Source organism: Pseudorca crassidens, chromosome X (genome assembly GCF_039906515.1).
Source record: "Pseudorca crassidens isolate mPseCra1 chromosome X, mPseCra1.hap1, whole genome shotgun sequence".
NCBI lineage: Eukaryota > Metazoa > Chordata > Mammalia > Artiodactyla > Delphinidae > Pseudorca > Pseudorca crassidens.
In genome coordinates, this window is record NC_090317.1 from 17,293,622 (window position 1) to 17,320,012 (window position 26,391).

At 35.3% G+C, this 26,391-nt stretch overlaps 1 protein-coding gene across 6 annotated transcripts in view; it reads right to left on the reverse strand.

Moving 5' to 3' along the window:
* Positions 1–3,635: 3,635 nt before the first annotated feature.
* PHF6 (PHD finger protein 6) overlaps positions 3,636–26,391 on the reverse strand; it is a 52,791-nt gene continuing 30,035 nt past the window's right edge. For 3 of the 6 annotated variants that reach the window (XM_067723740.1, XM_067723742.1, XM_067723738.1), the window contains 6 exons: positions 19,558–19,727; positions 19,245–19,388; positions 17,769–17,873; positions 15,154–15,287; positions 7,115–7,244; positions 3,636–6,787 (listed from right to left, as the gene is read on the reverse strand). In XM_067723740.1, coding sequence (XP_067579841.1) covers positions 7,115–7,244; positions 15,154–15,287; positions 17,769–17,873; positions 19,245–19,388; positions 19,558–19,727 — 683 coding nt within the window. In that variant the 3' untranslated portion in view covers positions 3,636–6,787. Of the gene's footprint in view, positions 6,788–7,114; positions 7,245–15,153; positions 15,288–16,896; positions 17,005–17,768; positions 17,874–19,244; positions 19,389–19,557; positions 19,728–26,391 lie in introns of all 6 variants that reach the window. The other 3 variants (XM_067723743.1, XM_067723741.1, XM_067723744.1) reach the window with 2 other exon arrangements.

The window sequence follows — 26,391 nt, forward strand, 5'->3', positions numbered from 1 at the left end:
ACCAGTCTCCATGATTGCTGCAGTTCAAAGTTACAGAAAGAACTCTCTAGTGTAGTCATCCTGTTTTGTCACCCCTCCTTAAAGACTTAATTATTTTATAAGCATATAAAAAAAGGGGGGGGGAAGGAAACATGACCAAAGGTCAGGTTATTGGTAAAATACTTAAAAATTATTTTTGTAATATTATACATCTGACTTAAATCTTTTTAAGTAAAATAGTTGTTTGGCTAATGTCATAAATACCCAGTTAGCACAAAATGTGACTTTGAGAATTAGAAAAAAACTAACGGCATCATACGGCATCAAGTCATCCTGACTACATTCAATTTATTCTTTATTTAGGAACTTTCTTGATAACCAAATATTCATGTTATTTTTACTCTTATTTCTTACTTTATTTTCAGACATGCAGGTAACTAACTGTTGCTTGAAATTCTTAAATGAAAAAAACAATTTTCTAGCAAATAAGCTAAAAGCATGATATAAATATCAAGTCAATTTTTCTAGTTAGTCTTAGATTTTATTCATACAAGGACAAAACAACTAGTTGAAAAGGTCAAGTGATTCTATCTTATTTTTACATAATTGACCAGTTGTTGGAGTCATGATTTGGGGAGTAGGAACCATCACGACAGATAAAGGTCATAGGAATTCTTCAACAAAACAGTACACAACCCCTTCAAGTACACTAAACTGAGCCATATTCGACCCTGGACACAAAGAGAAGCAGATCCATCTGGCAACAATGAACAGCTACGAGCAAGCTGTTACTGTTCAGAAAGCAGAAGGAAGGAAAATGATTCACCAATTACTACTGTTAATAATACATACAAAACAAAACCTTTTGACTTAATCTTTTCACAAATGAAATATAGTGTCCATTTTCCCGAAGATAATTCATATTCCACTTTGAGATACAGTCTATCTGGTCTTTACAACAAAATCAAAACCCCATAGAATTTTCTGTAGAGCATGTATGGTTTTTTTTTTTTTTAAAAAAGGTACCACACCTCTTTTCATTAAAAAGCACTTCTTTGGAGTAGCAGAGCAAGGAAGCTTAATCCCTACAGGTGGACTTTTAAATTGGTACCAATTTTCTGGAGGGCAATTTTTATCCAAACTCTAAATGTACATGCCCTTTACGTAGCAGTTCCACTTCTGGAAATTTAGCCTAAGAAATTACTTGCTTAAGGACATGAAGGTGCACGTGAGACTGGACAGAACCATACCCTACAATGCCATGGAGCCGCTAAACAGCATGTGAGAAATCTAGTTGTGCTGACACCTTGTGATGTTGTTCAAGCGAAAAAGACAAGGTGCAGAACTGTAGGTACAGCATGAGCCTATTTATGCTAAAAAAAAAGCGCGTCTAAGTTATATCTGTACACAGGCATTTGGCAGAATACACATCAAATACTGGGGAGTAGGCTTGTGGAAAAGGGGGGGATTCTCACATTTTGCTTGATATATCTTATATTTTAATTTTGTACAATGACTACATATTTTTTTAATTGAGGTAAAGTTCACATAACATAAAATTCACCTTTTTGTTTTTGGCTGTGCCGTGTGGCATGCAGTGGAAGCGCGGAGCCTTAACCACTGGACCACCAGGCAATTCCCTAAAATTCACCCTTTTAAAGCATATAATTTGTGGTTTTTAGTATAGTCACAAAGTTATATAACCATCACCACTATCTAATTTTCATCACCCCCAAAAGAAATTCCATGCCAGTTACTCTCATCCTCCCCTCCCCCCAGCTCCTGGCACCCACTAAACTGCATTCTGTCTCTTATGAATCTGCCTCTTCTGGACATTTCATATAAATGGAATCCTACAGTATGTGACACTTTGTGCTGCCTTCTTAGCCCCTTCTTAGCTAGCTTCATCCAGGCTGTAGCATGTATCAGTACTTCATTTCTTTTTATGGGTATATATATTACTTTTATAAATAAAAAAATCTGGTGGTGGGGTGGTGGTGGTGGGATGAATTGGGAAATTGGGATTGACATGTATACACTAATATGTATAAAATAGATAACTAATGAGAACCTGCTGTATAAAAAATAAAATAAAATTCAAAAGAAATCTGTAAATAGCTGTGATTTTAAAGCTACTCAAACAGAAAAACCTTACCCTTTTGTACAAATGACTTTGTAGAAACTCAACAGTCTAAATCCAATGTCCACATTAAAGTACAGTTTATTTCTATCTCCCTGCTCCTAACACTCCCTTGAATATCTACTCTCTCAGGTTCCATTTAAAAGGTTGCCCTTCATTCACACAGCAGATCTAGTTAGCTCTTTGCCCAGCTGTACCTTCCCTATCTCCCCACTGCTACCCTCACCCCCAACATAAAAACACATCTATAGCCTATAGAGGTATAGGCAAAGGTAGAATTTGGATGTTTACGGATCTGCTATCTTTTGACAAAGACCCAGGTCTGGTTGACTAACTTCAGTACGCTGACCACACGGAGAACACGTCTGCTACAGTTAACAAGGTAAAATACTATCATTAACTTTCATCGTAACTGGTATTTTATAGCTTTCATCTTCTGAAGAAAAATCAAGAATGCACCTTTGCCTTGTCCTTAATGTCCCAGTTACCTCATTATCTGAACACGGCAAAATTATGTAACACTGGTTGATACATAAAGCAGCACTGTCTCAGGGACTGGGTTTTCCCTTAAAAACATGGACTGGCCATTTGCTGGCCATAGAATTTTCGTAGGAAATTCTAGCACGTTTATGCTTTGGAATGATCAGCAGCAATTGCTGATGACTGCAGCTGAGAAAAGAAAACAAACAAAAAACACCCCAACCCCAAACCCCAGCTGTCAACAGTTTCAATTAGGTAAAGAAAACCACATAATTCTCTTTATAATTTTATGGGGTAATTAAAATGAAACTAAGTAATGGATTTTCAACACACACACACACACACACACACACACACACACACACACTTGCCAAGCATGTGTGTAGCGGTTGCAATAAAGCACACTCTCCTATAGTTCCAGCATTAATCAGAACCTCTTACTTGATTTCTTTTTCCTTTTGAGTAGGAATGCAGGAACGCAGGTTAGGAATTGTATGTATGGAATGAGCAAATTCTACCAATTAAAACTTTGATTTCTGCCCTGGATAGGACCATCTCAATACATGAGCACTACTGCTAGAAGTAAGCTGTCCAGAGTAAAGGGAGTACATTTAAATCTTTAAGGTGGAATCCCTTTATGACAAGGATATTAATCCTGCACCCTCATTAGCAAGCAGATAAATTGTACTACGAGTTTTGGTTTATTTTTAAAATCACCTTCTAACTAGGTTCCAGAGGACCCGATTTAAGTTGTAGGTATCTTTATCATGGAATGATAAAAGAACCAAAATGTAATGCAGTTCTATCATACTTTTGAAAGATTGCTGATTCTCTCCCTGATAAAGCCTTATGTGTGAAACTTTGAACTAAACTCAAATTCACATTTTTCTCTCTCATACTTGTTTAACGACAAATTTGTTAAACAAACTAGGTATTTCACCTTGAAATAAAAGCAAGACTAAAAGGAACACAGTACTATTGCTGTTACAAATAAGCTTCATCATACCCTTGCACAAAAAAGACATAAATACGAACATGAAAGTCATAACTCATTTATTGAATGAATAGTATATGCAAGAATACCAATAAAAGGAAACTAATACTACAAACTACAATTCTGAAAATAAAGCCAATATAACAGGAACAAAATATACATAACATGAGAGGAATGTTTGATTTTGACCCATAATGCATTCCTTATCTTTACAATTAACCTAAATGTCTGTTAGAACAAAACTGTATACCTTGGTCTAACTTTAGTGCTTTTTAAAAAAGCAACAACATTCTAGAACACTTTTCTTTTGCTTTGAGATATTTGAGTCACACATTTGTTCAAGTACATAGATTCTGATTCAACAGTAGATCTACATATCTTGTTATTCTCTTAATATCTTGAGTAGCATGTACTCCTGAGCAAGTACTATCTGAAATTCTAAAATGGATGATCCTTGAAATAAAATGTATTTCATTTGTGGGTATTTAATAAACTGAGATGAAAGTAAAACTCACCCCTCCCATCCCCCCCCCCCAGGAACAAAGAGCTCTTATTAAAGTATAGAAACTCAAGTCTATCTTTCTACTCTAAAGAACATTTCTTACTAACATTTCTGGTAAGGCAATAAATGCTCCAGAATAATCTTCAATATACGCTTGCAAAGATTACACTGTTTAATATCGATAACGAAAACAAAACAAAAAAGGGAAAAAAAAAGGAGAAAAGAAAAGACGCTTCAAAATTTCAAGCTAAAGTACGCATAAAAGACAGTCATGGCAGTATTTTTTGAAATGATGTAAATGTTATATACTTATCAAATAATGTCATGCTTATTAAAACTACAGTTAAGGACTTAGGAGATGAACGGTAAATACACTGCTGAGGTCCATTTTTCTAAATAGTCATACCACGATGTAATTACTACCCAGAAGATGATGATGCTACTTGGGAACATAAGTACTGTACAATTTTTACATTGTAAGGCACTTTTACTCAGCATGTGACGAAAACATGGATAGAGAATCAAAATATTGGAGGTTTACAACCAAAGGTGATTTTTCATGTGACTTCAATTTACATTTCAATTTTTAATGAAAGACTATTTAGCCAATCACACCACAGTGAGAAAAATAGGTAGCCAGCCACTTATCTAGCCAACCAAATGGTAAAGTGCTATTCTGGTTGCTAGTGGCAGAGAAAGGGTTGAAGAAACCCATACAAAGTCATACAGTTTATTACATAACAAATCCATTAACTGACAGCTATTGTATTTGAAGTCCATTACATGATTATTGACTGGCCATTATTACCCCCGGCACCTTCCATTTTTCCTAAAAACATCATTACAGTAGTTGTCCAAAAATGAAGGTGCTCTATTATTCCATGGGTAAGTCTATGGCACACAATGTAAAAATGATCTAGACACAGTGATTCAAAGATTTAAAATAATGGGTTTCAAGCTGCTGTAGGGAAATAAAGTACAGATCCTTTGGGAAAAGTCACATAGCTTGGTAAACAAACATCTAGATCTGTCGTTGCACTTCAAGTCATGGTGAATTTTGAAAATTCATCACATACACACACAAAAAATCCAATGGTATATTTAGAGCAAAAGGAGAAAAACATATAGGGCAATCCACTACTAAAGCTAGTTTCCTTCTAAAAATAATAAAAGATGGTTAAAATAAAGCAGTCATCGAGTCCCTTGATTTAAGTAAATGTGTGAATACACACTTGACAAATGTGACTTTAAGGGACTAGCAGTTAAAAAAAATCAATCGTTAAGCACAGTGTAATTTTCCACCTGTTACATTTTTAAAATGCTTTTCCATAAGCTGCAGAATATCTCAATGTACAGTCAAGTTAACATGTTATTTCTTGTTGGCTAATTTGCTTTAATGTGGTAGGTTAACTAATAATTCAGAAATCAGAATCCCTACCCTTGATATTGAGGTGCTATGGTAATATTCGGCAGAACACAACTAAAATTTTTTGGTTTTGCCATAAAGAAATATATAAATGTGCTTCAGCAGGTAAGTGGAAGAAAATATCACTAGCTAGAAATGCCAGTGTGAAAATCCTTTCTAAAAAGCTGGGTTCTTAGGCTTTGAGGAACAATTCAGATGATCAATAAAACACCACTGAACCCTACCAGAAGAAAAATAGGACACAGAATCCTATTTTATAGATAAGCAAAGCAATTAATGAAAACATTAAAAATATTAAATAAAGTTTCTAAAATAGTGGTCACAAAATTAAAAATAAATACTGCTTTATGCAAAGACTGTTTTTTTTTTTTTTACTTCTACAGCACATGAGATCTCCTTACATACTTTGGGCCAATATATGAAGTGTTCCACAACAACACGGCACTTGAGAGGAACGGGTTTCAGACACGGTGGCTAAAGTCCTTAGTAAGTGGTAACCCTTTAAAGGTTAAAGAGGCTTAATTTGCTGTTGCCAAATGTTAGTTTAAACTTGAAAGGATCCAATCATTTTGCTAGAAGCTCTTTGTATGACATGAAAAGAGAAGAGGGTTACTGTCAAGAGAATTTTGCCGTAAGCACTGGAGCTCAGAGCTTATAATCAATCACCAGTTGCCTGAGTCCATGCTGGTCAGTGAGAACAACTTTAACAGGAACCAAATGAAAAGCTTTAGCACACTTCTTGGAAGAGATTTTTAGCATGTGCTGTCGAAGCCAAGAGAAAAAGAAGGTTCTCTTCATTTCTCGCCTCCATTACTTGAGTGCGGAAAAAAAATTCATAAATTCCCATGTGCTGCCACCAGAGGCGTGTTTGCACTGTAAAGTGAAATTTGCTTATGCTTTCCCTTGAGTATGAATCCACTAAACAAACTTAGACACTCTAAACAGTAGAACTTTGTTCAGTCCAGAAATATAGCTTACTTCATTTCAATGTCTGCTTTAACTGTTGACACTATACACAGGGTTAATAGTGTTTCAATTGCTTCCCAGAAACTGCAAACTACAGCTACGTAATATCAACATGTCAAACTCTGCCATCTAGTGAAGGCTCATAAAACAAACAAGATGTTTTTAGGCAGTTCAATGAAGGATCTAAGAGTTGGGCAGTAAAAAGTTACAAACCCTTTTTGATTTTAGAAAACAGTGAAAAAAGAATAGTAGTTATGGATGTCTTATTCATTCCCAGTTTTCTAACTCTGTCCCATGAACCTGTTTAAAAGATGATAAAAAAATGTAAAATATGATGCTTGAGGGGAACACAATAATATAATGTTATTGAGGAGCAAGAATATCTTATTGGTTTGACATTACAACTACATTTATTGATAAAGTGGATAGCTTGTGTTTATTATTACAAAATCAGCTAGTTAAAAGAAAAAAACTATGCAAGCCTACACATCCTCAGCATTCTAGTAACATGCTTAACTAAACATAATAGCATTAAAAAAATCATACTGCACATTATTACCTCAATACGTATTTATCAGTGTGTATACTGTATCCTGACAACAGAGCCAATATAATTAACTTTCATACCTAGTTTCCATTAAGTTGCTGCTGAGTTAGTTGTTGCTGATCAACTTCTACTTTTCCCCGGCTTTTACTCTCTCGTTCCTCATCTTCTTCATCTCTCTCATCATTTCCACTATGATTTTTACAATATAGTCTACAATGATGAAAGATAAAAATCTCAAAATGTTTTGTCATTGTTGATGAGAATATATTTATGTCATTAGTGGATGAGGTCCATGCCCATTTAAAATCTGGGTTTCCTCATCCACACTAAAAAAACACCCCACAATTAGCTATAGGTCCATCTCTGTCTAAAAGATAGAAAGGAAAGCACTCTATTAATGAAATAATAAAAGTTCGTCTGAAATAAAACCACATATGTCCAAATATAAGGCAATTCCTCACTTTGCCCAATGAGATTAAAAAAAGTTCTTGGCCAACATGAAAATATCAACTTTTAGGTATATATATGAAATAATGAAATTCTATAATGGTTCATATACATAATTTCAAAGCACATTTTAGGAAATAATATAAATTGTATACATGCTGCTGCTTTCTGCTCACATTTCATGAAACAATTTTACTCAAACTCCTCAAGTACCTTTTCATCATTAGTGTCCTGGCCTTTACTAGAACACCTTTATGAGTCACCTAACAGTTTTCCAGGTACTGAATTTAGCTATGTTTCTCATGATGTAGACTGGCTCCTTTAATTTCTTTTTTTCCCCATGACACTGACCTTCTGGGAAGAGTCAGACCATATGCCTCGTCAACTACACCACATTTTGGATTTATCTAACTGTGGTAATGTTTTTGTTTTGGTTTGGTTTTTAAGAGTCTTTTTTACAGTTTTTTTTTTTTCATTTTTTGGCCGCTCTGCACAGCTTGTGGGATCTTAGTTCCCTGACCAGGGACTGAACCCAGGCCACGGCAGCGGAAGCGCCGAGTCCTAACCACTAGACCGCCAGGGAAGTCCCTGTGAATGTTTTATTTGGTTTTCTCTCACCCTTTATTTCCTGTAAACTAGAAACAAGGTCTAAGGCCTTGGTTAAGTTTAGGTTCAACTTTCCTTTGTTAGTCCAGGATACTTTGTAGGTAATCCTGCATACCTCAGGATGCATGTAATTTCAGAATGTCCTGCTATGAGTGTGCTGTTTTCACTTGCTTTAAGGTGGTAGAAACGGCCAGATTTCTCTATCGTAAGGGTAAGTATTCCCTCTTTGAAATTAACAAACCATCTCTGGAGGGATACTTTGACATCATGCTGTTCCGACAACCTTTTACTTGGGTATATACTTGAAATTCATTGTTTTTAATGAAAATAGCAATGCAGGTGATTTTGAACAAAGGTTTAGGCCACTTTACTGTATATACATCACTATATTTTTTATAGTTAAATACCCCTACAATAATCAAAGAAGGGTGGGAGCTGATCTGAGCTCAGTTTTAGGTCAATTATACACAAGATGACAAGATGGAACAATGCTTAGAAAATGTTCAGTGGATGCCCTCTTGTGGTCAGCAACGGATAAAAGATGATCACAGGAATTCATCTGCCACAAATGGTGTAAGACTAGGTTTAACATGAAAAGTTTCTAACAAGTGAGTAGAATAAACAGCAGGGGTGGGGCTGGGGGGGCAGCAATAACAACTGACTTCTGACCTAGTTTTGCTCATCAGTTTTTATTCTTAAAACATTTTCAAAGAACTATGGAGAATTTCTACTCTTCAAACGCTGCATGTTAGGAATCACTTTAAATCATGAGTTCAATCATGAGTTCAAATATCAAATATCACTTCTATATAGTGCACCTATGAAGTATCTTCCCCCAAATATAACCTGAATCTAATTAAGCCTTTGAGCCAACTTATAAATTACAGGATATACAGAGGGGTAGAGAAATGAGGTAAATGACATCAGGAAAATGCAAATTGATAAATCTAGAATATGGGACTTTTACAGGACAACTTATCAGGGTTCCTTAACAGGTAGAAGGAAAAGGCAAGGGTGGAGTGGGGACTGCTCTACATTGAGAGAGACTTAAGAGACATCCATTAAATGCAATGTAAGGACCTTGCATGTATTGAGGTTTGAACAAATCAAGTCTAAAAAGACATCTTCAAGACAATTGGGGAAATGCCAAAGTGAACCAGGTATAAGATGATACTAAGAATTTACTGTTAATTTTATAAGATGTGATGATAGCATAGTGATATTGAAGTATGTAAGGATAAAATGACAAGAGATCTGGGATTCTGCTTTAACATACCTCAGAAAGAAAAAAAATGTAGATGAAACAACCGTGGCAATAAGTTGGTACCTGCTGAGACTGGGGTTGTTATACTCTTCTATTTTTGTGGGCTTTTAGAAATTTTTATAACAGAGTTTTATCTAAAAGGATGAGCCCTTTCTTGTTAGAACAAATTTTAATCTTTTTATCGGATTATTTTTCACTCAAGGACTATTTCCCATAGGCCTATTATGTGTCTTTCACCAGTCTGGACACCAAGGCCGCAGGTGCTGACCAGTCAAACAAGATCTCTGCTGTCACAGAACTTACTGTTTTATGGTGGGAGGCTGACATTTTAGAAAAATACATATGTAAATAGCTTAGAAATACAATAAAGACAATAAAACAGGATAAACAGATCACTATATAATCTTCCCTCGCCTTTTTAATATGAATATATTCAGGATCCAGAAAGGGCTGGTAAAGAAAGAAAGCAAGTCACATGTAGGAGGGAAGGAAGCCACTTCATTCAGAAATATTCCTCCTTGCATTTCCTTTCATTTGTCCATTCTTCTCTCCCCAAACTGCCTGCTTACGGACTCATTTGAACTCCATGGTCTCTATGAAAAAATCTGGAATCCACTTCTAAGCAGATTTAAGAAACAAATTTCAATGTGAAAAAGTAAAAAGAGCATTTCAAATCATCATGGATCCCAGTCCAAATACTTTTGTTTAGAAATGATCACTGCAACATGGTTTTCTAACAGCTAAAAAATAAAAGCCATCTAAATGTCTAAAAAGAGAACTGATTAAACAAACTAATACACCCATACACTGGAATACTATGCAACCATTAAAATGGTGATGTACAACTGTTTAACGTCACAGAAAAAAAATGCCTCTACTAAAGATATAGTAAGTGGAAAACAGGTTATAAAAGAGTATATATAAGAAAGTTTTGTTTTTATAAATATACACATATACACAATCACACAAATGTCTAGAAGAAAATATTCCAAAAGATTTAAAGTTATTATCTCTGGTGGTAGAATTAAAGTTGACATTTAGTTTTATTTTTCTTATCTACATTTTCCATCTTTTCCTGAAATGAAAACGGATAACTATTGTGAAAATATCTAAATAAAGTTAAAATGTAAACACAATAATTCTCCACATATCTAATTCTAAACATTTTAAATGGGCCTGTTATTTTAAAATATTATTGGCTACTTTTAAAAATAATGGATTGCTCATGAACCATATAAAGGAGAATATAAAATTGCCTCTTCTCCACCCCTATGCAACGAATGAGAGATGACAACTATTAAGTTTGCTGACTATGCTCCTAGAAAATTTTCTATGTATAAAAAACATACACAAATCTTGTACGTGTGTGTACACACGTACTTTTTATATGCTAAAATAGAATTATGCAACTTTTTCCCCTGACTCAATCACTGAAATGCCTCTCCACAACTCTACACATGGGTCTACTTTATTCTTTAATTTCTGCATAGTATTCCACTAGATACATGTATGTACTAAAATTTATTTACTAAATCTCCTGATAGAATTCTGATTTGATTTTCTTTCTTTCCTTCTTTCTTTCTCTCTCCCCTTCCTTCCTTCCTTCCTCCCTTCCTCCCTTCCTTCCTTTCTCTCTTTCTCCCTCCCTCCCTCCCTCCCTCTCTCTCTCTTTCTTTCTTTGCTATTGTGGGTGAAAAGTTAAAAATCTTTTCCCATTCCACATGAGAATTTCACCTTTGGTTAACTCTTTAGCTCTCTTCCTCTAGCAACTTAACAAAAATTAGTGTGTCAACTATTTTACTAAGCTATGTTACCCCCCCAGTTGGTAGACTGTACCTGGACTGGGAAAAATATGCATATTCTGATAAGAAGTCTTATCTTTGGTCCTCTTTCAGTGTGGTGTAACCTGAAAATTATCTATGCCTATATGACTGTATTGTTAAGAGGTGCTGACTCCAATGGGGTATGAGGCTTTCCCCCAATGTGGATCATCTTATTGGACCTGAGCTGTACTGCTACAATGACTGCTGCAAGGACTCTCAGAGAAGACGAATATTTGATGCCACCCTGCTGGCAAGCTGTAGTTCTTGTCTATATTCTTCCTGAGTAGACTGATGCCATCTGGGGTAATCTTGTCAGTTTGAAGTATAGTTGAGTCTAAGAAGATGCCCTAGTGGGTGTTGCCACTATCACTAACGATAATGCAATGACACTTCTTGCACATACATCTCTGCACTGTTGTCTGCTCAATCCCTACAAGCACACTAGTAGCAAAAGATATATACTATTTTAAGGTTTTCATCTCCAATAATAAATTGCTCTCCTAAAAAATTGTACCAATTTATTATATTCAACCTTAACATGGAATAAGAATGCCTGTGTCTCAAAAACCTAGCTAACAGTAGATAGTCTAAATCCTATTCATCTTTGCCAAAATTGGTAAGATCTTGTTTTAATTTGCATTTGATTCATTACTAATAAGGTTGAACAGTTTTTCGTGTGCTTATAACCCATGGCTATTTCTTCTATAAACTGCCTGTTCACGTCCTTTACCCATTTTTTAAACTGGGTTGTGTTTTTCGTAATGATTTGGAGTTCTCTTTAGGTAGTCTAATTTTAATGTAGTCAAATAAAAGTTCTGAGTTCCCTATCATGCTTAGAAAGGCCACCTATACTCAAGATTGTTTTCTTTTCTTTTTCTTTGTTTTTAAATTTTTATTGGAGTATAGTTAACTTACAATGTTGTGTTAGTTTCAGGTGTACAGCAAAGTGAATCAGCGATTCTTTTCCCATATAGGTTATTAGAGAATATTGAGTAGAGTTCCCTGGGTCAAGACCGTTTTCTAAATGGAGAGCCAACTGTATAGATATCAGGTACTGAATTAATCCATTGTCTCCACATATATAAAATGCTACCACAATTATTTATAAGATTCCAACAAAGACACGGATCTGTCTTCTGTGATCTTCTGTGATCTATCTTATGTGATACTGTTTTAATTACTATATGATTGGCTTTGATATCTAACAGGGGATTTCTCCTCTCAATTGCATTAAAAATTTTCTTGGCTTCATGTGCTATACTAGTTGGCTACCCCACTATCTATCCCCCACCACCCTCCATAGTACTAAACCATATTTTGTTTGGGTAGCAATGTGTCCACTAAGAGTATATTTCCCAGCCTCCTTTGGACATATGACTAAATTCTGGCAAATGAGATGCTGAGCAGAAGCATGTATGGAACTTCTAGGAAGGCTGATTAAAGCCTGACTCAGCTGGAGCAACAGCTACTTTGTCCTTCCATCTTCCTTTGCCCTTGCTTCCTCCTGCTTCCTATGGAAGGAAGCCCAAGGAGGAGACAGCAGAAAGACGCTAATGGAGGCCAACGATAACACTGAAAAGCTGCCTACCACATCTGCACTGCTTTCCTCTGGACGTCTTTTAGGGGAGAAACAAACTTCTATCTTGTTTAAGCTTCTATTTCTTTTCCTGTTATATAAGGTAACAATCATTACTAATGGACAATAATACCACATTTACTTTTTTAGATAAAACTCAAAAAGTTGGATTTCATTAAAATTGTATTAAGTATATAGATTAATTTGGGGAGAATAGGTATCTTTCAAAGTTGAGCCTATCAAGGAACATAATATATTTCGTCATTCATTGGGGTCCTATGTAAAATGCTATTTTTAAAAAAGGTTCACCATTGGTGTATGTGTATGCACGTGTGTGTGTGTGTGTGTGTGTGTGTGTGTGTGTGTGTGTGGTGGGATAGACATTTTTCCTTTACATTTCCTAAGTAGTTATTACTGGAATTGTTTTTAAGAATTCATCTCATATTCAGCAGCCTTACTGAGCTCTTATAAGTTTTAATAAATTCAGAGCTGATTTCTTTGGATTTTCTTGGTAGACAGTAATATCAATAATATTGACAATTGTATTTTTCTCCTTCACAACATTTACTATACATTTTCCTTCCTTTTCTCATTGCACAGGCTTAACCCTCCAGAAAAAGAGTGAAAGTTAACGTTGGCAGTTGGCACCCTTGTCTTGTTCCTGATCTGAATGAAAGTGTATTGATATAGTGGCTCTCAATTAGAGATGAACCTGAGAATCACCTGCAGAGTCATCAAAATACATGGTTTGGGCCTCAACCCACTGAATTTAAATCTGAGGGTAGGGCCTAGGCATGAACATTTCTAAAGAGGGCCGTATCCACCTCCAGGCGATTCTGAGGCTCAGCTCTGGCTAAGAACCATGGTCCATTTACTTTAACACTAAATAAGCTGTTTGCCGTTTTTGTCTCTCCTAACACTCTATTAAGACTCCTAGCTTACCACCAAGAGCACTCTTGCTACCTTACTTTAAAATTCAGAAATGGATGTTGAATGGTATCAAATGTCTTTTCACTATCCACTAGGATTTTTCTTTATTAATTGTAACAGGTCACATTTATATATTTCCTAATTTTGAATAATCTTTAAATTGTTAGACTACAGCCCTGGATTTGATTTTCTAATATTTTATTTCAGATTTTGGTACATATATTTATAAAAGTTAAGACTGGTCTCTAGTTTTAAAATTTTTGTTGTTAAATGCTGTCTTTGTTAGGTTTGGTGTCACAGCTATGCACGTGTTACAGAATGAACCAAGAAGTTTTCCATTTTTTGCTATGTGCTGGACGTCTTTAAATAACATTGGAATTATCTGTTCCTTCAAGGCTTGATAGAACTCACTTGAAAAACATGTGCCTTTATTATTAAGCGAAGTTTGGCCAATTTTATAATACAGCATTAGCACCTCACGCAATCACCCAAATGACTTGGTGACTGCTTACGCAAACTGCTTTGTCCATGGAATAGGAGACCCTGAGTCACTGGTTTATTGCACGCTGGGAATGTGAGAGCGAGGAAGTGCTTTACAACTTGCAAAGGCAAACCAAATAAATATTCAGGGATCTCTACCAACTTATTCTCCATTCGATTAAACAAAGGGAACCATTGTAGATTCACATTGATAACACTAGCCCAACGCAGCACTGGTAAGTGGAGGCCCATAAAAAGGAGGGTAACATGTAATCCCAAATCTCCAAACCTTACTCTTTCATCAGTCTTCCAAGTGTATCTTTTCAACTTCTGCCTTCACAACTATATCCTATTCTAAGTTACCCACAATTCTCACCTGGACCCTCAGCAGTAGCCTCCTACCACCCACCCCCTCATTTGCACCCTTGTTTCTCTCCCATCTTAGGGCCTTGCACACGCTGTTCTCTCTGCCTAGAACGCCTTCCCAATGCCCACATTCATTTCGCCCTTCATATCTCTGCTCAAGCACTATTTCCTTAAGGAAATTCCCAAACACTCCCCCACTACAGACTAGTAGGTTAGCTCCTCCTTGTTACATGCTGTCACAGCGCTTTGTAACATCTTTTACAGCACTTACGAAGTTTATGATTGTATATTTATGTGACCATTTAATTGATATATCTCTCTCCCACTAGACTGTAAGCTTTCATGAGGACACTGTCTCTGTCTGTTTTGATCACTATTGTATGCCCAGCTCCTAGCACAATGCCTGGCACACAGGAAGCATAAAAATACTGATTGAATGAATGCTAATCCAGGGATGTGTAGGCAGAGGAAAATGTCAATTGCAGTACTCATTTCTTATACAGAGTCCTTAGTATTCTACACTTGGCTAAACACCACCTAAGAAGAGTGAGCAAGTAAACTAATGTCATCTATTTAAGGGCAGTTACTTACTGACAAGTTTAGGAAAATGGACAATTGTTCTCTTACTTGTAAATTCCTCGTGACATATTTTCAATGTATTTAGCTTTGTCTTGTACTCCACAGTGGTAATGGTAAGTCTTAACACAGGCTTTTATTTCACATCCAATAGTAGCACCGGGCTGACTGCAAAGTGTACATTTCTGTTTAAGGGAAGAGAAAGAATAATCATAAGCAGTATTTCAAAGTTTATGCAACCTTATTTCTTCTATTTTAGCTATTTCAGCCAAACAGTCCACGTTACAAAGAAAACAGCCAGTTTTTCTATTGAAAAAGAGTGCACTGAACTTATTGTATAGCATATGTATTAAATAACACTGCAATTTAAATCATACTTTGATAGACTTTCTAATATGTAGTCACCCCTGATGTTTCCATTATTTAACTCTACTAACCATCAGAGAGCTGACATCTAAACATAAAGGGAACACTCCTTAATACTGCCAAACACACACACAAAAATATATTCTGTATTTTAGTGGTTGGCTTCTTTTTCTCCCTGAGATCAGTTCCTTTCCTATTATGGCTGGGGGGAAGAATGAGAAGATTCTCAGAGAGGGATTGCTACCAAGTAGGCAAAAGGGCAGAAACAGACTAAAGGGGCTGACATCTTTTTAAGACTTAAGGTGATTGTTGGAAGAAGGGTTTCATAGTCAGAGAAGTTTGAGAAATGCTAGTTTTCAACAGATTACTTGATTGTAGAACTTCTGACAGCCTTCCTCCAGGAAGGAGGGTATAGTAAACAGTTCTCAAGTTTACTGAACTCCAGATGCCCTTTTAACTTTGGAGCAGTGGGAGAGCATCCCGATGGACTGACTTCCCTTGGAGCACACTTGGGGAAATGCTAGGTTAGTGTTGACACTAAGATTCAACAGTGCAGAGGTAAATAAGTTGATCAAGAGAATGTGAATTGTTATCCTAGTCACCTATTTGACTTTAGCTGTATGACACAACATTGTGCTACATACGATGAAGTGATTTTTTTCCCCTTTATTTTTTTTTTAGTACTCCACATTCTGTTTTAAAGGAGTTTCATTTTTAGAAGAGTAATCAAAGTATCAAAAAACTGAACTGGGTTTAAATGGAACAACTGACATCAAAAATCTTTATACCTTCAAAAATGCAGTTCCACAAAGAAAAAGTCATTTCTTATGGATTCAGACAAAGATCAACAATGCCTGAAACCACCAGATGAAAGATCGAAGGGGAGCTTCACAACGGAGGGATCAACTCACCACCTGAATCCAAGGTCAGACATTATGACTTGTCTGATGTGATAAAATATGGATGATATAGTCCCACCTGTGAAGTGTTCTTACCCCCCAAAATGTTGAAAATGAATCTAATCAAGCTTTACATCTAACTTCCACTTTAAAAGAAAATCTGGCGGATAGAGGGACAAGTTAAATAGCATTGTGAAAAAGCAAACAGACAAATAAAACATGTGGGATATTCTACAGGACAATTAATTTGTTTTCTTCAACATGTCAATGGCATACAACAAAACAAAAACAGAGACAACAAAGACAGGGAGGAGGGAGTGCCCTAGATTACTTAAGGGAAATATAGCAACCAAATGTAATATGTGAACCTCCTCTGATTCACACAAACCAACTTTAAAAAGATAGTTTTGATACAATTGGGGAAATACGAACTAGGTATTAAATAACACTGAAGACTCATTGTTAATTTATAAGGTGTAATGACATTGTGGTTAGGTAAGAAAATGTCCAACTTTTAAGAGATACATACTGAAATATGTAGAGGTGAAATGATATGAAGTCTCAGCTCTGCTTTAAAATACTTCAAGCAACAAGAATAAAAGGCATAGATGAAACGAGTGCCGCAAATTCTTGATAACTGATGAGTCAAGGTGATGGATAGACGTGTGTTACTAGTCTTTCTAATTTTGATGTTTGAAAATTTTCACAATAAAAAAATTTTTAAATAGTCATTTCTAGAGACAACTGCTGTCTTAAAGAAAAGATTCTGCATTCCAATGACATTTTATAATATTCACAGACTGTAAAGGAGTAAGTCATCAAATAAAGATGCCATTATTTCTTAAAGCTATTTATTAGTAATTCAGTATGTTTAAAAACATGAGACTTAGGCACATTTTATAAAGGAAACTTTAAAGCTATGATAAACATATTAAAAGATATAACTATGTATGTGAACTTTAACTAAACAGAAGGCTCTGAAAAAATCTCCTTTTATTTAAAAAAAAAAGAATGAATAACAACAAGGGGGGATTCTCAATGTTCTATTGGGGTCATGGAATTTTTCTTTAAGCGAGCTTAAACAATTTAACATTTTAAACTTAATAAGGTGTGTCATGTTCACATCTTCATTTATTTTACTAAAAGACTCTCAGATACCCTGAAGTATAAATCTCAGTATAATTGTCTTAGGTAATGAAGTTACATAGAAAGAGGAATAACTTTCAGTAACATCAGCATCCTTTATTATATTACAAATAAGTCAAATATATACTTCACTTTAACATATGAACTACTTTATATTAAATTTTTTGATGACTGGATAAATTTGAGATGTGTTCTAAATTTAAAGCACAAAGTCAGAAGAGTAATGTTGCATAGCATAAACATAAAAGCACAGACCATTCTTTTTCCTCGCTTAATCTCCTGAAGTACAGTTTTAATATCAAAATCTCCAAATTCTGCTCTTGATGTTGTTGTGAGCTGGACTGTGCCAGAAGAAAATAACTAGAAAAGAAAAATGCAGGAACATTTAATATTCAGAATCCTTGTGAGAAAAAGATTAAACAACTTAAGAACACTTACGTTACATTATTTTAATATCCTGAGAAAGATGACTTTTCTTTAATAATAATCAAGTACTGACTCAAATATTTTTTAATCTATTCACGTCTGATTAAAATATAACCCAAAATAAGGACAATGGAATAAAACTAAGGTTGCCAGTGTGGAGCCAAGATTAAATGCTTCATTTAACAAGGAGAGTTCAGCAGTGTCACCCTGTCATCTCAACTATTTTACATTTCCACAGTTTCAAAAATAGTTTAAAATGACAAATTTCCATCATAGATGCAGATGAGAATCACCTAGAGATTTTTTTTTCAAACTAGACATGTTTGGGATCTACTCCAAGGGTACATATTATGGAAAAAGCTCCCCAGGTAAATTTGATATGCATCTCTGGTTAAGAACCTCTGATATGAATAATATAATTAAAAAAAAAAAATTTTTTTTGGCCATGCCATGTGGCTTGTGGGATCTTAGTTCCCCGACCAGGAATTGAACCCGGGCCCTTGGCAGTGAGAGCGTGGACTCCTAACCACTGGACTGCCATGGAATTCCCTAAATAATATAATTTTTTAAAACCTAATCATAAATGGGATGAGTAATTCAATACAATCTAGTTCAAAAATGTTTACATATGCTATATGTCAGACCTGGATCTAAGGATGCAAAGATAAGATATAGTTCTTACCCTCAAGGGATTTAAGAGTCTATTAGGGGAAAGAGGTTCATAAATGAATAACTGCAATATAGTATATGAAGTGCAATAAGAAAGACTTTTACGAGGTTATAGTGGAGGCCAAACATAGCTTCCAAGACAAGTTTATAAAGCTGAAATTTTTACAGTTATGAAATCATTAATTATGGATTATCTGGAACATAGTAACTATACTTAGGATTACTTTAAATCGCACTAAATCATAAAGGCTATATTTTTTAAAATCTAGAGTTTATGAAGATTTGGGCTTATAGAACTTCCAGTTATAAAATAAGTAAGTCATGGGGATATAATGTACAGCATAGGAAACAGAGTCAATAATATTGTAATAACTTTGTATGGTGACAGATGGTAAGTAGTCTTATCGTGGTGATCATTTTGTAATGTATAAAAATATCCAATCACTATGTTGTATACCTGAAACTAATATAATATTGTAAGTCAATTATACTTTTAAAAAAAGATTTGAGATTATAGGATACACTATTCATAATTCTAAAACACTAATGCTGGGGAGGAAAGTTCTATATTAGGTTACTAGCTAAATGCTTTTCCAAAACTTGTGTTTAAAAGCACATAAAAAGAACCATACTTACCATGCACTTATAATGTGCAGCTGCCTTCTTGGCATTAAATATATGCAGTTTTCCTCTTGCTTCATTTTCTTCCTCCCCTACATGACAAAATCCACATTTAGGCCTGGTGTCACTAGGGCTGCTTCTGTGTGGAGACCTATCTCTCTGCAAATGTAAAAGAAAATGAAAACCTTGAAAAAAAATCCATGAAAATATGCTATCAGTACCTCAAGCTTAGTTAACACTTCAAATGATTAACTTTACCTATCAACACAGTTCAGATGAAATATTCATGGTGCAACAAAAAGAAAGAATCCAACATTTTTCTACTTACATAGGAACTACTCTCCATTTCATCTGTTCCATGGGAGGATGTGGACCTGGTATCTTCCGACAGTCCTTTAAAATTAGTTTTTCGCGGCCTTCCTTTGCGACTTTTCTTTTTACTTTTAGGTGATGAGGGCTCCAGTTCATGTTCATTAAAACTTTCTTCTAGATCAGCTGCTTAAAAATGAATAAAAGCTTTACATGGACCAATCTTAAAATGAGCATTAGTTCATGGGTCCTTAGAACATATGTTTCTCCTTAGAATAAAATCACCTCAAGATATGGGGAGAAATGATCTGTGGTATGTTTGATATAGTGGCCTAACATTTCATATAAATGCAACAAAAATGAAATACAAAGAAATAGTTTTACTATAATAACTGTAAAATTAATTATTTCCATCAAAGTTATAATTCTATGAAAATGAGTTTTGTGATCTTAACTGTGCACATAATTCAATAAACATTTCTAAACTCTAATAAGGGAATTTTTTAGAATTAGATCTTGTATAATTTTTTTTTTTACCATAGGTTTCAAAGAGTTTTACCTCACACTGTTGGTGAAATCAGAACAATTACCCAGAAAATAAACTTGCTATAACTTGGAAAGCTAAATGAAAATAAAGTAGGTGTATCTGTGCTGTCCAATATAGTAGCCACTGGCAACATGTGGCTTTTTAAAATTTAAGTCATTTATAATTAAATGAAATTAGGGCTTCCCTGGTGGCACAGTGGTTGAGAGTCTGCCTGCCGAGGCAGGGGACATGGGTTCGTGCCCTGGTCCGGGAAGATCCCACATGCCGCGGAGCGGCTGGGCCTGTGAGCCATGGCCGCTGAGCCTGCGCGTCCGGAGCCTGTGCTCCGCAACGGGAGAGGCCACAACAGTGAGAGGCCCCCGTACCGCAAAAAAAAAAAAAAAAAAAATTAAACCTTCAGTTTCTCAGTCACACTGACCACATTTCACGTGTTTATTAGTCACATGTGGCAAGCTGAGTCTCTACTGGACATCACAGATATAGAATGTTTCTATCATTACAGACAAGTTCTATTGTACAGCACTGCTCTAGATAGCTCTTTAAACTATCATGAAAATCAAAAGATCAAATTCACCAAGGAACATATCTACAAATGAACTAACCAATTGATCAAGTAATTAAACAAATATTAAGTATAAAAGGAATTTCTAACATAAGTGGTAGAAAAGCTATGGTGCAGGTTGTCTGTGTATATGTTAATGGATTAAACAAAATTTATGGAGAAGTTTTAGAACTGTGCTTCCCAGTAATTTGAAAAGTATTTCTACCATTAATAGAGGTGCTTCATTCAGTTATTCACTAAAAATATTTATTGAGGGCCTACTGTATATAAGATAATGTACTTAGTGTTCAAAAAGGTATAAAAATCAAATATTCACTTGTCTTAGTGTCAAACTATAGAAAGTTTTAGGCATAGTTCTAATACCTACATTGTTTTTTCTTTTACCATAAATTATCGACTATAATTCCACGGACTAATTTCTTCCATGAGAAAGCATATCAACTCCTCTTCTCAGATGCTGATCTTTCCTAATAAATACTTTAAAGGGTTTTTTCCTAAGCAATAAAAGCACATTCATTATGATAAGAAAAGGGTAATTTAATCAGTATATTTGAATATATAAACTCTAAGAACTGAGAGCATTAGACCATTTGCAAAACAGTTAATAAAAATTTATATCAATGTAACTTCACCTAACTATGGTAGGATTTAAGGGAAGAAAGCGGGGGGAAGGTAAAAGTGGATAGTGTTTTATAGGCAATAAGACAAATTCATGTGAATAACTCTCCCTGTGAAGACAGACAAGTCAATTAAAGATAATTCTGATCTTAACACTATAGCAAATTTCACATCAGAACACGCCACCTACTTTAAACATTCAATCTGACAATTTTTAAGACACAGAATTTCATTAAAGCTATTAGAATTACTTGCATGTGCCAAAAATTAAAATGAAAAATCATAACCAAATGTTCCAATCATCCTGATATATATTACAGCATATATATGATATACATAATATTCTGTTATTTACAATGAAAACAAATAATCACTAACACTATAATAACACTACATTGTTAAACACCTATAAAGAAATTACTTAACTGATTCCATTATCAGGCCAACATGGCTAGTTTTCCAGATGGCGTATTTGTCTGTCCTAAACATGGAATCGTTCAGTATAAAATTTTAGGGACTTTACCAGCAATAGTAAAAAAAAAAAAAAAAATCACAAAAGATTGACAGATTTAATTATATTAGACTTTTAAACTTCTGAAAGTAAAAAAAAAGTGATAAAATTAGAAGGCAAACAAACTGGAAGAATATCTGCTGTACTTATGACAAAGGATTAGTATCTTTATGATCTGATAAGCTCATAAAAGATTAAGACCTCAACAGAAAAATGGGTGAACCGTATGATCAAATAATTCGTAGAACATAAGTAGTTAAATATACTTTTAGGGACTTCCCTGGTGGCACAGTGGTTAAGAATCCCCCTGCCAATGCAGGGGACACGGGTTCAATCCCTGGTCCAGGAAGATCCCACATGCCGCGGAGCAACTAAGCCTGTGCGCCATAACTACTGAGCCTGCACCCTAGAGCCTGTGAGCCACAACTACGGAGCCCACGTGCTGCAACTACTGAGGCCCACGCGTCTAGAGCCCATGCTCTGCAACAAGAGAAGCCACCGCAATGAGAAGCCTGCGCACCGCAATGAAGAGTAGCCCCCGCTCGCCGCAACTAGAGAAAGCCCGCGCACAGCAACAAAGACCCAACACAGCCAAAGTAAACTTTAAAATAAATAAATAAATACACTTTTAGAAAATTTGATGTCTCTAAGTCAAAGAAGTGTAAATTAAGTGATACACCATTTTCACCTATCAAAATAGCAGTCTTTAAGTAGTTGTAAAAAACTTCAATAAACCCAACAAAAAATGTGTTAGAAATACAAATATAAAAGAAGCCCCACAAAAATGTTGAGATAAGCCATGCTTCTGGATGAATAGGATCAACATTAGAATGGTATCAGTTCTTGCTAACCTAATTTAATGAAACGCTGATAAAACAGAATTGAAAGTTGATTCCACAGTTTTCTAGAAGAGTAAATATATAATACACAAGACTATCTTTTTTAAAAAAAGGTATCAAAATATACCATAAAGCAACAGTAGTTAAAACACTGGCATAGGAATAGACACATGTCAGAAGAGAAAGCCAGGTTGAAAAGAGACCCACATGCATATGGGAAATCAGAGTATGATAATGGTAGCATTTCAAATGAGTGGGGGAGAGACATAATGGCACAACTGGGTACCCATTTTCTAAAAATTCAGATTCCTTTTCTCATACTATATGAAAAAATTAGAGATGGATCCAAAAAATCTAATAAAATAACAAACCAGAAATGTAACAGAAGAAAATGGAAGAGATTATTTTTTTTATAATCTTGGGGTTAGGACACCTAAGAAGCCATTTAGTGGCAGGGAATTAATATCTATATTTTACAGACAGCACTTCAAATCAATTTTAAAAAGACAAACCTTGAAAGAAAAACGTGCAAAGGATAGGACTGACAATTCACAGAAGAAATATAAATGACTGAAAAAACATGGGCAGAAGCACAACCTTACTAATTACAAGAGAAATGGAAATTAAATGAGATAATCAGATTCGTAAAAATTATAAGACTGATAATATCCAGCACAGTTGTAGGGAACTGGACACTCTCATACACTGTTGGTACATGTGACAGTACTGATTCCCAATGTTAAATGCACAGAGTCTCTCCTGGCATCCCCATTTCTAGGACTTTATCCTATAGAATCACTTGCATAAGTACATAAGCACATACGTATGAGGAAGATCAATGCAGTTTTATTCCTATTTCACATAAAAAATAAATATAACTGATTTTTATTAAGAGAAATCCTTAAATAAACTATGGTTCTATTTATTCTATGGGATGTAACACAACTGTTAAAAAGAATGAGGTTGATCTGTATGCACAGAGAAGGGTGTCTGATACATCACAGAATGAAAAAAACAAGTTGCATAACATTATCTATGTATACTATGATGCCATTGTATTACAAATAGTGAGCATATGCATATATATGTAAGATTGTACGTATGTAAGAAAGGTTCTAGGAAGATTTACAAACTGTTAGTAGTAGGAACTCTACTACTACTGAGAGTGTGATTTTGGGGTGAAGAGAGGGCTTTCTGAATTACTTTTATAGTACTTTTGTACTATTTTAATTTTTTTAACAATGGGCTATGTACTACGTTTGTATTTAAAAGAATTTATAACATCCAGTGTGGTGAAAGGAGGGGGTAAAGTCAGCCACTGCTGACGGGAATATAATCTAGCACAATCTTTCTAGAAAGTAATATGGCAATGCATATTGAGAACCTTAAAAAGATTAAACCCTTTGACCCAGTGATTTTATTTTTGGGAATTTATCCTAGAAAATATTTGAAAATTATTTGCACATGAAAATGTGAGTATGAAGCTAGTCACAGCACCTTTGTTTAAATTTTTCATGGTTACTTATTGTTTATTTTTCCAATTCAAAACTGTGAAAATGTTTTAACATTCTTAAAAGTTATTTTTAATAATAATTATAAAGAACTATCTGCATAAAAGTAGGGAAAATCTTCCTTTCCACCTTCCAATTCCATCTGCTCTGCACTCCCAGCTGGTACCCTAGCTTCCTTGCTTCCCTTTCTTCATACTCACTCCCTTCCTCTCAAGGTACCGTTAACTTAACGCTTCTTTTCTCAATCTCAAGGGTAGAGAGCCTGGTTTTGAATCCTGGATCTGTCACAGACTGTGTGTCCTTGGACCTGAGACCTATCTCAGAGGGTTCTTGAATTAAATGAGTTAGTTCCTGTAAAGTACTTAATCTAGAACAGGGCCTGGCACATAAGACACTCTCAATAAATGTCAGCTATTATTTTCTATGCATATGCAAATCCGTTTTAAAAGCATATACAAACAAATGGCATTCTAAGCATACTATTCTGCATCTTGCCCTTTTCCATTTAATATGTAAATGCAAATACCCAAAATATAAGAGCTAACATTAGAGCTTTTTGAGTTTTGACTATACAGGATGTGCTATGCAGTTTACATGCATTATCTTATTCAACCTCAAAACAGCCCCATGAGGTTGTATCAGTCACCATCCCCATCCTCCGTTTTATAGATAAGTAAATTCAGAAAAGTTAAGTAATTTTGCCTAAGATCATAAAGCTAGGGAGTAGCAGAGTTGGGACAAACACATGTCAGTGAGTCACTACTATATGCTTTGGAAGTAGTAATATCCACTATCATGGAAATAAACATCTTCATATGCTCCTGCAAGTTAGAAAAAGGATAGCTATACATATGCTTATGTATGCATCGCTCTGGAAGGACAAAAAAGAAACTGACAGTAGGTGTTGCTTTTAGCAAAAAAAATTTGGAAACTGAGATACAAGGACAAGGATGAGAGGAAAGCTTACTTACAGTCTACACTCTTTTGTATTGCTGATTTTTGTACAATGTTCATATACCTATTCAAACAAAAGAATATGGGAGAAAATAAAACCTTACCCTTGTATTCACAACTACAATTTCTAAAAATCCAGACTTGATAAGGTAGGTAGCAAAATAAGGTTGTCCTCCTTTCCTGTGCCACCAAGTGTTCCCCACCTTTATGAGTACAGATGTCCATGTCACCTTAGAATGGCCAGGCCCTTCTCTGTTACCCTTCTGATTGCCCCTATGCGACAGGGGGGTGACCAACTTACCAGGAAACCAACTCTCCCCTCCTCCTAGTATTGTATAAGCCCTATCTGTCCCTTTACCAATTCTCTTCTCCCTCCTAATCAATGTTTTCCTCATCTTATATCTTCCTGGTTTAAGCCCCATTTCCTTCCTTCTCCTAAATTCTCACATCACTTAACAGTATGAAGTAGAAAGGACCCCTGGACAGAAAGTCTGAAGTCTGCCACTTTCTAGGCCTTAACTTGGTGAAGTTACTTAACACTCGCAAGTCTCCTGGTATATCAAATGGGACTAATAAGAACACCTTCCTGAAAAGGCTGCTTTAAGAAAATGTTTGAGAAAAGCACTTTATAAACTATGAAATTCTATTCAATTGTTAATTATTACTTGTCATACCTTGTGTAGATTGTAAGCTCTTTGTCCACAAGGGGCTTCTTTTCTAAACTCCCAATGTGCCTACACCCAGCAGGCACTCAATAACATTTGTCGGAATGTTTTTTAAGAAAAAGGCCAAGCATTCAAGTTGGGGTAAGCATTACCACATCTGCTTTGAATCTTTAGGGCAGCTACAAAAGCAAGACTGGAGGTCATCTGCCCTGCCGTCTCCAATGGGAACGTGGTGAGCACTTGGCTCTGCATGCCCCTGGTCACAAGTAAACTCTGCTTTTCCAGTAAAGTTATCAGAAAAATGATTTCTTTTAGGCATATGCATATACATATATAAATATGTAACATACATAAATATATTATTCTTAATTAAGTGTGCCAAAATGAAATAGGATAGCTGGGATTGAATTTAAAATAATCCAGGTGGAGGAAGTGGGTAAGGGTATAGATGAAACAAGACTGGCCAGGAGCTGACGGTTACTAAAGCTGGGTGATGGGGCTTTTTTTTTTTTATGCTCTCCTCATGTCCCTACATTTTTTTAAATTTCTTAATTTTATTTTTTTATACAGCAGGTCCTTATTAGTCATCAATTTTATACACATCAGTGTATATATGTCAATCCCAATCGCTCAGTTCATCACACCA